The sequence below is a fragment of the Dipodomys merriami genome, unplaced genomic scaffold (assembly GCF_024711535.1).
Source record: "Dipodomys merriami isolate MVZ:Mamm:240054 unplaced genomic scaffold, mDipMer1.0.p SCAF_32, whole genome shotgun sequence".
Taxonomy (NCBI): Eukaryota; Metazoa; Chordata; class Mammalia; order Rodentia; family Heteromyidae; genus Dipodomys; species Dipodomys merriami.
In genome coordinates this window covers 4,936,150-4,949,389 of record NW_027204715.1, presented here as the reverse complement: position 1 = coordinate 4,949,389, position 13,240 = coordinate 4,936,150, and the positions used below count along the sequence as shown (strand labels likewise).

The 13,240-nt window shown below is 53.1% G+C and overlaps 1 protein-coding gene across 1 annotated transcript; it reads left to right on the top strand.

Moving 5' to 3' along the window:
• Nucleotides 1–3,994: 3,994 nt before the first annotated feature.
• On the top strand, nucleotides 3,995–11,758 carry Cfap90 (cilia and flagella associated protein 90). The gene is made up of 3 exons (XM_070042071.1): nucleotides 3,995–4,315; nucleotides 9,359–9,475; nucleotides 10,152–11,758. Exons 1-3 carry the CDS (start codon nucleotides 4,085–4,087, stop codon nucleotides 10,329–10,331), a joined length of 528 nt encoding a protein of 175 aa, XP_069898172.1. The 5' UTR covers nucleotides 3,995–4,084; the 3' UTR covers nucleotides 10,332–11,758.
• Nucleotides 11,759–13,240: the final 1,482 nt, after the last annotated feature.

Here is a 13,240-nt window from a genome sequence, read left to right as displayed (position 1 = left end):
GTACCAAATAGCTGACGCTTAGGAATCAGCCATCATCCAATGAATTTGAAAATTCTACAAAATCTCTTAAAGCAGTGGTATTATTCCAACCAGCCACTAGAGGGCAGCAAGGTTTGCAACATTGATAGGACTGAGGATCTAAACACTACCTCCTAGAAGAGAGTGCAGTGTGTGTGTGTGTGTGTACACGTGTGCGCTGCGTGTGGACACGTGAGTGGGGGCTCAGGGGTTGTGGGCAGCTTCATGACAGTTGTGTCGCAACCAACAGGCAGTTTTTCTTATCTTCCTTTTGAGTGAACCAGGCCTAGACAAGAGAAGAGTCACGCTGTGCTGGAATGAAGAGGGATCTGTTGGAGACGGTGTTATTTGGTAAATACCATTCGTGTAGAAGAAAGACTAGGAGCAGAGTTCATTCTATTGTGAGTGTATTTGAGCAAAACAGCGAGCATCCAATTCTCTCTCAAAACAAGGTAGAGGTACTAGGAGACTGCACATAGGAAGGATCATGGCTCCGAGGTGGTAACTAGGTAAATTAGCATCTCAAGGCTGACAGTCTCCCCAGCTGGACATCGAGATCCACTGCGAGGTTATGTGGTGTAGTAAATGAGACAGGCCACGTGAGTGGGTTAGCCCCGTACCTGGGTAGTGGTGAATTCACAGGGAACCCTGGTCACACTGCTGTGTGGCATGCTTATGATTCTCAGGAGCCTGGGAAGTGGTGAGTTCACAGGGAACCCTGGTCACACTGCTGTGTGGCATGCTTACAATTTTCGGGAGGGTGGAGAGGAACCACTCACTCTGCTCAGTCTACCCCTGGGACCCCTGGAGTGTGTGACAGCTGCCTTAATGGTGAGCGTTGAGGACGGGGTGCCAAGAACGTTGTTCAAACTGGGGCTGGGAAGGTGGCTCAGTGGTAGATTGCTTGCCTTGCATGCATGAGGCCCTGGGTTTGATTCCTCAGCACCACATAAGCAAAAAGAAAAAAGCCGGAAGTGGCGCTGTGGCTCAAGTGGTAGAGCGCTAGCCTTGAGCTGAAGAGCTGAGGGACAGCGCCCAGGCCCAGAGTTCAGGCCCCACGACTGGACCCCCCTCCAAAAAAAAAAGAAAGTTGTTCAAACTCAGGTGAAATAGGACAGACCCCAGGCTCTACACCCCAGGAGGGGTGAGGAGGACTCCTACCTAGCAGCAGCCTGGGTGCCCGGCCCCACTGCAGAGCCTCAGGTGATCAGGTAATCAGGTGAGGGCATGCCTGACAAAGACCTTGCCCTGATGGTAGGCCGAGGATTTGCTTCTGCTTCTCAGGGAGGGGACCAGTGCGGTCCAGCATGCTGAGCCCACGGTTGGTGGGTTGGATATTGGGTTGCCTATCCCTTTCTTGAGCTGCTTGACTGCCCTCCTTCAAGCTTTGTGGTACGAGTCAGAAAACCAAACACTTTGTTGTTGTTCTTTGGCTATGGGGCTCCATCAGGAGGAATTTTGTCTTTATAGATTTGAACAAAAATCTCCACGACTCCCAGGGTCTCTGGCATGTAACGCAGTTTGTGGGTTGAACTGATATTTTGGGCTCCGATGTTTGCAAGAAATAGTATCTCTTAATAATCCTACGGTTTTTAACTTTTGTTATGGAAATTTTTGAGTACATGTAAGAGTTGAAACAAAAAGCTGTATAATAGATCCCCATGAACTGCTCCTCCCCCGTATTTGGCATGAAAAATTACCATAATTTTCCAATCACATTTCATCCGTCTTTCCCCTTTTTCTTTTTTTAAGCTGGACCATTTCTGGAGAAATCCGAACTATTATTTCATTTTGTCCTAAATAAGATACTTCAATGTGCCTTTATGACCATTTTTCCTAACCACCCATTATTGCAACAAACACAATTAATAAATACTCCCTTATCGTTTAATATCTGGAGTAGAACTACATTCCAAGTGTCTTGTGTGCTCTCAAAAATAATCTGAACCAGGAAACAAAGCTTACATCATGATTTTAGCTCTTACATCACTCTTGCTGCATAGCTTCCATGCTGGTAAATTGTTGTGGAAATTAGATGTTGATCTGCTGAGGATTCTTACATGGTTTGCTGTTCTCTGACCTATTCCCAGGTCTGCTGTATCTCCTAGTGAGGTTAACGCTCCATCCAGAAACTTCCTTAAGTCCAGCTAGGTTTTCTTTCTCTTTTCTTCCTCCCTCCTCTTCTCTCCTCCCCATTCCTCTCCTCTTCATCCTCCCCGCACCTGCACCCTCCCTCCTTCTTTTTCTTTATTCTTAGTATCTTTGCTGTATAGTCCAGGCTTATCTTGAGCTTATGATCTTCCTACCCCAGCCTCCTGAATATTGGATTATGGGTGTGAGTTACCACCAGTCAGCTTCTGTTTCCTAAGCAAAAATGCATCATCAGAGGTGTGTTGTATTTTCCTTCCTGTTCTCTTTTCTTGGTGTTGTTCAGACTAGTATGAAAGTTCCTCTGGACGGGCCTCCTGAATCCACCCTGCACCGTGCATCTACGCAGATTCCTGCAGCGATTGTTTTTGTTCCCCGCCCTCGCCAGTAGATTTAGCATCTGTTGATTGTAACCTGGATCTGTCATTTCAGTAGGTGTAAAAAAAACAATTTAAAAACTGAAGTGATTTCCTAACTCTATCATCCCTTCGACTTTTTATCCTTTTGTCTATAAAGGAAAAAAATTCTCACCCACTCATGTGCCCTAAAATCAAGTTTATACAGAAATAAAAGAATGTAGAATGAATGTTTTTCTTATTTCAGTAATAAGGGTTGGTGAACCAGAGGATTTGGTTTGCTTGTTTTAGGATAATGAGGAGCTCATGAACTTTGATATGATGTGCTGTGATGTTTACTATTACTGTTACTGCTATTCGGTGGTGGTATGAGCAGTGCAGTGCGTCTTGATCAGTGTCACCTTTCCGTAGTCCTCCCCGTCTTTTCTCATCCTGTCTCTACCTCGTTACACAGTTCGGTTTTTACACATGTACCGTACACAGAATGACAGCATCTGCCCACCCTTCCCCACTCCTTTTGTGTTTTGATCACTGAAATTGTCCCATTTTAGACCTGTGGGATACCGTCACCCCTCTGTCTTCTTGACGCGGTGGGATGTCCCTGTCTGGCCCCGGGTCGAGGCTCTCCGAGGAGCCGGGCGCTGCAGGGTGGTAGGGACACTGTGCTCATTGCTAACGTGGCCACTGTTCAGAGGTTTGGCCCCATGTGGAATCATATGAAGTCACAGCTACTGTTACTGTAAAATGAGCCAAAATCAAGTGGTCATTTGAAAGTCTCCGTTTGTACGTCTGGTGCTGAAAGGTACTGACCACCTAGACTTGGTCAGCGGGTGGGCCGGCCTGCTGGACTCCAGTGAGTGCCTCCACCTCCACTGCTCATCTGAGGAAGGAGTGGCGGTGTGGCAGAAGCTTGTGGAGCTGACCCCAGCTCCGTCCCCCGCCCCGTGGAGCTGACCCCAGCTCCGTCCCCCGCCCCGTGGAGCTGACCCCAGCTCCGTCCCCCGCCCCGTGGAGCTGACCCCAGCTCCGTCCCCCCGCCCCGTGGAGCTGACCCCAGCTCCGTCCCCCCGCCCCGTGGAGCTGACCCCAGCTCCCTCCCTGCTCTGTGGAGCTGACCCCAGCTCCCGTGGCCCCCCTCAGGCCAGGGCTGCCCAGAGGTCACAGGGCTGAGCTGGTGCTTCCTGCCCCAGGGGACGAGATTCGAGATTCGCATCTGGCATGGCATGGGGCCAGTCCCCTGCAGCGGGGCCTAGCAGGGAGAGGACAGAGGGAGAGAGGGGAAAAGAGGGAGGGTGGAGAGGAGGAGGAGGAAGAGGGGGGGTCGACTGTCCCAGGTGTGGAGGGGGAGGAGGAGGGGAGGAAAGGGGGAGGGAGGGGAAGGAGGAGGGGGAGCAGGGCCAGGGCCCCGCCCAGCCCGGCCGCTCAGCTCCGCCCCCTCCCCGTCCTAGCCGCCGTTTCCAGGCAACGGTGTGGACGCGGGTGGACGTGGAAGACGCGGGTGGACACAGGGCGGACGCGGGTGGACGCGGGCGGACGCGGACAGACGCAGGTGGACGCGGGACATGACCTCAGCGGCGGGCAGCCAGGGCCCGGGGGCGGCCGGGGCGGCCAGGATGTCCTGGATGGCCGAGATGGCCGGGATGGCCGAGGAGGACGAGGAGGAGGAGATCACGGCCGCCACACTGCGCGGCAAACCCCGGCAGGTGCCCACGTCGGCGCAGGCCACCATGGGCTACGTCCCCCCGCGGAGACTCGGCCCCAAGGAGCACAGCTACTACAACCGGCGGGCCGAGGTGGGCGTGGCGGGGGCGCGGCGGGGGCGGGGCGGGGACGGGCAGTGGGCGGGGCGGGGCGGGGCGAGGACGGGCAGTGGGCGGGGCGAGCCGGGGTGGGCGTGGCGGGGGCGCGGCGGGGGCGGGGCGAGGACGGGCAGTGGGCGGGGCGGGCCGGGGTGGGCGGGGCGGGGCGCGGCGGGGCGGGGCGAGGACGGGCAGTGGGTGGGGCGGGCGGGGCGAGGACGGGCAGTGGGCGGGGCGGGGCGGGGCGAGGACGGGTAGGGGGCGGGGTGGGGCGGGGGGCGGGCCGAGGTGGGCGTGGCGGGGGCGCGGCGGGGGCGGGGTGAGGACGGGCAGTGGGTGGGGCGGGCGGGGCGGGGCGAGGACGGGCAGTGGGTGGGGAGGGGCGGGGCGAGGACGGGTAGGGGGCGGGGCGGGGCGGGGCGAGGACGGGCAGTGGGCGGGGCGGGCCGGGGTGGGCGGGGCGAGGACGGGCAGTGGGCCGGGCGGCCGGGGTGGGCGCGGCGGGGTGGTGGGCAGGGCGGGGCGGGGCTTCCTGCCGAGGCCGGGCGGGTTCACCGTAGGGAAGGGCCGCAGAGGGAACCTTGTTCCCGCTGGCAGGCACTTGTAGGCTTGAGGTTGTGTTGGTGTGGGGTGGGAGTTAAGGCTGCGGTCCCCGATTCCTATCCACCAGACACCTCCCTTCCCTTCTTTTGAGTAGTATGTTTGAAAAGAACTGTTAAAAAGAGAAAAAAATCACGTATTAACTACGCTGTGCATTCCAAGTAGTGCTGCTAGTTCACCACTAACAGGGCATTAATGCACAGCGTGGGATAAACACGATCCCCCAAAGTAAGGAGACCATGTTCTAAAGCCTATGCTGTTTTACTGAGAATTATAAAAATCTATCTGCCTTTTTGATGTAATATAAAATTCAGGACATAGCATTCTGAAGAGCATGTTTAAAACTCAGAACATACCATGCTGAAGGATTCTGTTAAATATCACCTTGATGCCATGAAGAGCTATGATGTTTTTGAAAAGCTGCAGTAAGGACTCTGGGCGCATAGGCTTGCAAGTATTGACGCTCAGAATCAGACAGAATTGGAGGATTTGCCCACCTGGACTCAGTACCTGGCATCCCAGAAAAAGCAGAGCAGAATCCCACAGTCCTGTGGACCAGGCACAGTCAAGCACAAATGAGCAGCCCCGAGCCAGCTAGGGCCAGTTAACTCTTAACTCTAGTTGTCTGATAAATAACTTCAATTTCCTGAGACCAAACCCACCCATGGACAGAGAGACAAGGTATCTGTGAAGTGACTAGGGACCTGTCACTTGGAAGGAGATCAGGACAGGAAAGCCCCTTGGCCAAATGGGACCCACTGCCTGTTTCAATACAGTTTTATTAGAACACAGCCCCATAGCCATTCATTTGGTATTGTCTACCACCTGGAGTTGAGTATCTTTGAGTATCCCTGCAATCTGCTATACCCAAATTAATTACAGCGTGGGGTGGGCCTTTACACAGAAGTTCCCGGCCTGCTCTAAGGCATCCCTGGCCTGCCTTGGGGAGGAAGGACCAATCAATGCAAAGCGGATTTCTGGAAGTTTCAGCACACTTATAACTGGAGCGAGCAACAAAGAAATTCAAGACTTGGAGCCTTTAATATCGCATGAAAAAAAAGTGGTGTAAAAAATACTAACAGGTGAAGAATCTTGAGAGCAGTAAGAGTAGCAAATGACATTTCCAAGCCCTTTTGAGCAGCTGGGAACCAATGGGGATGATACCCCCCCGAAGATTTTACACATTGGTGGTTAACATCTAAAAGAGCCAAGAAGTTTCCGATTAGGGGTCATTTAGAATAAAAAAGGTAAACTGAGTCACAGGGTCACTGAAGACTCAATCTACGGCCACGTGGATTATTTCAGGCTGTACTGGAGCTCAGCAACATTGCAGAGTTAGCTCTCTGTCAATGCTTGGTCTGACCACAAATGTAGACATTTCTCATTCCCCAATTCATGGAATGGCATAGGGCCCAGGGCCTCTAGGAGGTACTCTATAAAGGATTCCTAAGGAGAAATGGGAGTTACAAAGAAAGAGAGCAGAGGGATCTCTTGCCCTTCCCATATATGGAGACACAAGTCACCATCCGTCAACCAGAAAATCAGTCCCTCATCCAACACTGAATCTGCTATGCCCTGAGGCTGGAATTTCCAATTGCCAGACTGTGAGGAAATCCTGTTCTGTAGAAGCCACCCAGTCTGTGGCATGTTACAGTTATAGCAGCCAGAAGACCTGATGAGTATGCAAACCCTCCCAGTGGTCCATGGAGCTCGTCAGCTTTTTGATGCTGCCACAAAATACCTGAGATAATCCAACTGAAAGGAGAAAATAGTGGTTTGGACTCAGGGTTCTCTCAGAGCTTTGGGTCCTTGCTCCTGTGGCTTTGGGATTCATGATCACTTGTTCCTGGTGCTTTGGGCCTGTGGGGAGGCAGCAGATGGCGGCAGAAGGGTGTGGTCTTGGAGGTGAGCTCTCAGCCTCCCTGTCTGTCAGCTGTGCAGATTGGTCTGGGTCACAGGCGTCCACGTGGAAGACATGCAGGGTTAATCGAATAAAGAGCTGTGAGGTGACGTGTAGGATACCTGACGTGAACACAGCTCGGGTTATGATGCCCCGAGAGAGATTACTAGAGCTGGTGCTCACTGGACGTTGAGTCCTGGCAGCTGTGTCTGTCATCCCTGGGCCCCACCCCCTTGCTGGAGATGGACAGAAGTGAGCGTAGCAGTCTGAGCCTCCCTCTGGTGGCTTTCAGTCCTCTAATGCAGCCCGACCCCGAGAATCCCAGAATTCCCACTCAAGCCTGCTCCCGTGTTTACAGCCCATGAAGCCACTAGCTACAATGTGAGCAGCTTGGGGCGGGGCGGGGGCCTCCCTGGGGGCTCCGGCAGTGAATTCCCCCGGGAAACGGGGTGCCAGCAGCAGCAAAGCAGATTCAGTGCAGCGGTGCCTTAAAATTACTTTTCTTCTTCTGCTGCTTCTGCCCTGTGCAGTATTTCTGCCAGGGAAATGAAAAAGCCGAGTCAGAAGCAAGCCCTTTGTGGAGGTTTTGATTAAATCTCTCAAAGTTACACTAAAGAACAAAAAAAAAACCCTAGATTTGTGTTGCACTATGCTGGTGGGCCGGGGAAGCTGCGTTCCCAGGGAGACTTGGGTCTGCAGGCCTCACCTCAGCTTTGGAGGAGACGAGCCAAGGCCCCTCGCATGCAGGTGAGGAAACCCAAGATCTCCACCTCCCTCCACTCCGGGCAGGGCAGGAAGCCGCTGTAGAGAATCACACCGACCCCCCGCCTCCCCCCAGAGCTGGAACGAGCAGACTCCCAGGGGCCAGCTCCCTGTGCTCCAGGGGGGGCCACGCTCCAGGTGTGGAGAAGGGAACCAGGGCTCTGACGTCAGCCTCCCGGTTAAGATGGAGGGCTCTCCCCCTGCCACCCACGAGCGTCTGTGAACTGTGACGCGGGGCTCCCTCCCCACGACACGCTCCCTGTGGCTTCTCTCTTGACGCCTTACCAGCCGCACAGGAGGGCAGAGATTTATTCCTGCCACTGCTATCTTCTCTGCAATCAAAGCAGAGCCCGGCTCTGATGCTCCACAAACTCTCACGGCACGAGTGAACGGGAAGGGATGCGCGCAAAGTGAAGTGTGGAAAACAGAAGCATAACCTAGAAGATGAGGTGGCCGCTTCAGGTTGGAGCATGTGCGGCTTGGGCCCCAGGCCGGGCCCCCACCTCAGGGCTGGTGGCTGGTGTGGGCCACCTGATGCTTCTCTCTGTGTGTGCTGGATGGATTTTTATTGGCCAGGGGCTCATCCCCAGGAAACGCAAGGCCTGGAGGAGCAGCGGGGCTGTCTTCCTCCAGCACAGGTGGAGAGGTTGCATTCAAGGTCCAAGTTCTCCTTCAAAGCCAGCAAGGGAGGGAGGGAGGGAGGAAGGGGGCGGGAGGAGGGAGGGAGGGGGGAGGGAGGAGGGAGGAGGGAGGAGGGAGGAGGCTGCACGCCAATCCACAGGGATTAAGTGCCACTGTCAATTACCACACCACGTTAGCCATGTCATCACCCTGTGTACCTGTGTGAGCCGTGTGTCCTATACTTCATGTGAACATGTTCCTACGTGTATCTGACATTTGTATTCGCTCCCAGGAAGGGTTGATATAAATCATCTTTCATGACTGTGACAGAATACCCAATGCAGGCCATTTATGATGGCTCAGAGTTTTGGAGGCTGGAAGTGGAAACAGAACACCGGCCCTGTGGTGAGGGTCGCCCTTAGCTACCCTGCTTTGTGTCCTGGACAGCAGTGGCAGGGGTACATGTCGGGGCAAGAAGCCTCAGGATTGGAGTCTCCCAGTCCCTTCCCTGGCACGCTCCAATGGCCCGAGGCCCTCCCACCAGGCCCCGCCCCTACACCCTGCAACATTACCACCACATGTACCGAAAACTAACCCTCCACACGGGGCCTCGGGAGGTGGGATTTGGGGAAATGATCAGGTCGTAGAGTGGAAGCGCACAGATGGGATTGGTGCCCTCATAAGAGAGGCCTGATGGAGTGTGTGCACACTCACAAGTGAGCAACCAGCACACACCAGACACGGAATCCACCACCTTCACTCTGAACTTCCGGCCTCCAGAGGAAGAAACCCATTTCTGTTGTGCATAAACCACCCAGGCTATGGCATTTCATCCTAGCAACTCAACAGGACAAATCTAAGATTCTTACTATGTAAGTGTGGACGCTAGCAGCTAGAGCTCAGGAGCGGGGTCTGTCAGGAAGTCACCGGGGAGTGGAGGAGGGTTGTCAAACACCTGCTGTCTGTCCTGGCCTTGCAGCGGCCTGGGCCTGATCGTGCTCACTCCAGCTCTGGGCTGCACACCGCAGCTGCCCTTCCTCAGCCACTTCCTACATAGTCCCAGAGATTAAGCAATCCTGTCTTCACTGGCTCCCCAGGCGTCAGTGGCTCAGCTTCCACATGACCCCTGGTCCTCTTTCTCTTCTTATTTCCAGACAGGGATCATTTCTCTCTATGACTGTTCATATAAGTACAGCCCAGGTTATAACCAGAAATTACACCGTGATGACCGAGAACACGCAAAATGCATGGGACTTCATATCAGTGAGGAGGTGAGCTAAGATAGAATCCTAATAAATTGTTAACACATTAATAGTTTGGGTATATTTGTGGATGTGTGTACACATATGCACACATGCAGGAAGGAATGAGCGTCTGCACACAGTATATGCACACATGTACATGTCTGCATATGTACATGGTTACTTGTGTGTCCTTGTGTGCACACATGTGTATCACATATATGTATATGCATGTGTGTGTGTGAGAACACACACGTTGCTCCATGTAACTTTCTTTACACTTTTATAGTGTCCTTCCTTCTCTGATGTCTTTTGTACATAACCTGTTTGGATCCTTTTGTTTGGGGCTGCAGAATTTGACAAGGAAAAGTAGTCCAGTTCTTTCTGACAGCTAAAGTGATCGTCTGAGTCCCAGCTGTCACAGTTTCCCTAGGGACAGTGACCCTCCAGGGACAGAACAACACATAAGGAAATTGTCTCCAAACCTAGACTAGAAGGGCCATCAGATGGCAGCTGGCACCTGGCACAGGCCCTCAGGTGTCCCCAGAAGGCTCTGAGCAGAGGATGCAGCTTCGCCACTGCTGCTGGAGGGGACTTGGGTGTGGCGTTGGGGTGAGGTCCACCTGGGTGGGACCAGGCTGACGCGTGGGCCATCCATCCGTCCTGAGGGCAGGCGACTGACCCACGTGCCGCTCCCCCTCTCTAGGAACAGGAGAGGACGGTGGGGGTGCGGTCCTCCTCTGTCTACGGGAAGCGGATCAACAATCCGGTGGAGCCCCTGAACCGGGACCACGGCCGCGTGAACCACGTGCAGAACGACTTCTACCGGAAGAACGACATCCCCAGCATCGAAGAGCCGGGCTTTGGACACATGGATCCCGCCTGAAGGGGTCTCGACAGCCGGTGGGGGGCGCGGCTGGCACAGAGAGGGACAGGCATCTGGCCTGCCTGCCTTTTGGGTGACATCTGTGGCCCAGCCCCTTTCTCACCGTGGTGTTGGTTGAGAACCAAACACCTTTAACACATAGGGAACATGGGGAGTGTGAGGACTTTTGAATGTGCCCCCAGTTCAGATTAAATGACCCTGGAGAGGGGCTCATTGTGAGCGCCTGAATTAAAGGCACCTGGCTCCCCTCTGTGGCGGCTGCGCGGTTTTGTCCTCTGCCTCTGGGCTCCACAGGGCTTCAGGGGAAGGCGGTCACGGCCCGGCCCGGCCTGTGCTCCCGGTGTGAGGACACAGCCTGACCAAGGCGTAGAATGGATGGCCCCTCGTCTGAGCTGCCAACCAGTGGCTTTGACAGGACTGAGAACACGTCCCAGTAAGGATGGCCTTTCACTGCTGCTCCTCAAAGGAGAAACAGCCCCAGGCCCCGGGAGAACCCCGGCTTGGGTGTTCATGGGACTCAGGGAAAATTCTCAACTCCTGCGTTTTCTTGTTCTGTGATCAGTCATTTAGTTGTTATTTTTTGAGCCTAGATTTTTCTCATCTTAATTTCCAAACCTAGACCACATTTTTGTGTGATGCAGTGAGCTAGCAGAGGCCAGGCGACCAATAAGGTCTGTATACCACCCAGCCCCAAGGAAAGGCCATCCATCTGATCACCTTCCTCCTGGGGATTGAACCCCAGGCCTCCTGTGTGCTAAGAACCCCCTCCACACACTCCCCCCACACTCGCCAGCCCCCCCTCCCCAGCCCCGACTGTTGTTTTCAATACATTCTTTTATTCCCAGTAGCAGTTTTAACCTAAGGTGGAAATGTTAACTTTGAGAAGTAATTTGAAATGCACTCAAGTCCTAGGATGCCAGCAATTGTAAATAAAGGAACCCCAAGGAGAAATCATCTCTCCTCCTCTCCTCCCGGCCCTGATGGAACTCCCCGCAGGCTCCCTCTTGACAGGCAGGTGATCTAATTAACTTCCATGCCAGCATCCCCATTCCTCCTTTCATTGTTTGGGATCTTCTAGGAGCGTTCTCTAAAGACAGATGGTACTGAATTGCTGGCAATTTCAAGGCTGAGTGATTCCTAAATATTTATTTTTAAAATGTTTCTGTTTTCAGTGTAGGTGCTTTCCTCCCTTAAAACAGCAGTCGTTTATTTGAGGTGCTTTTAGGTGCATTATATAGCTATACTCAAAGGCGATGTAGGAAGTCTGTATAAACAGAGCATAACCTGACTGCAGTAAACTGTCAAACTAAAGTTACTTTAGGCCAGACTACAACGTTAGCCATCTGCTTATTTTTCTAGAGCAAGGATGGGGTAGATCAAGATTTCAAAAGGTCTCAAGGGAAAATTCAATCAATTGCTGCTGATATCCTGGCATTTACCCTTTAAAGCCCATAAAGGATTACCCATTAAAATAATCAAAGAGAAGCAGTTCTTATATTAATCAAGTTTCTTTCGCAAAACTTCAACCATTGCTCAGTGATGTTTCCTGCTGCTCAGTTGTACGTAGACCAAGGAGAGCAGGTTGATTGCTGTGTTAGGAAACCAAATGTTGAGAAAGAGAAACATGAACGATTGACCAAACCCAGCCCTTGCGAAGCGATCTATTAAAGCGCTGGTGTCAGGGGCTGGACACGGGCGTTTTCGACGAGATATCTTCCTGTAAGGTTAGAGGTGAAGGAGAGCTTTGAGGAAGGCTTTTCACCCTGATGCCCAGGGGACAGAACCCACATGGAGCTGCCTAACAAGTCTTCTATCTGCCATTTTGCTCACGGGGATGCTGTTCGTAGCTCAGAGATCAAGGAGCTTTCATCAGGAGTGACCCTTTCTGGTATGAGGCAGGCAGTGTTCCATCCCAGCTTCGCCTTGTCCCATGAACAACCGTCTTGGCCATCGGCCTGTTCCTCTCTGCACATGTGTTCGCATTTGTAAAATGCAAGGGGTTTCACACTGGGTAGGGAATCAGAATCACCTGTGAGTCTGTTCCCTAAAACAAGAGGGTGCAGGGGTGAGGGGAGGCTTCCTGCGTCTGTGGTCCACGTTTGGGGCCCAGGACATCGTTGGAACAAGCTTCCAGGCGATGGCAACGCTGCTGGCTGGGCTCTCACCTGGAGAGTGAGCGTCTTGTGTGCCCAGAGCTTTGCCAGGTGGATGCTGACAATGAAGTCAATCATCTCCAATTCTACAGATTGGTCAGAACGGTGGTGGAGAGCTCCTTTTGGATTCTTTTCACCACAGATCCATGTTTATTGTCTCTACGGGGACAGAATTTGAGAGAACACGGTGAAACACCAGCTGTGGTCCGCAGAGGCCGGTGACCTAAAGTGACCTGGCATTTAGGATGTGAGGCCAGAGGATGTAGGAACCACCCGACGCTTCTGCTGCTCATCTGTGAGTGAGTCTGAGGGCCTCCCAGCCCAGGTTTCAGTTGGAGGGAAGAAAATGTCCTTATAGCAATTTTGCTTCAATCACCTTTCTGGAGTTGTGATTACAGGATCACAATTTTCCTGACTGAGGCAGAAAATTGAAAAAGTCCTGCCATATCCCCACTTTGGTAATAAAGGACTGTTCTGGCCCCGAGCTGTGCGTGCTGAGAACACCCTGGCCAGTGCAAGGCAGCACCCTGCCAAGCTCTCTACAGCCATCAACTCAGTTAATCACAACCCCATACCATGAGCTCTCAGGGAGGAAAATGCTCCTAAGAGGGATTAGAGATGGGTTCCAAGTCTCACAGCTAGTAAAAATCCGAACTGGGGTCAAACTCCAGACTTAAGCTTTAGGTCTGACTTTCCATTAATGAACTTTTTGAAAGCTCATCTGGGCCCTCGGCCTGGGTCAGATGCCAGCCCTGA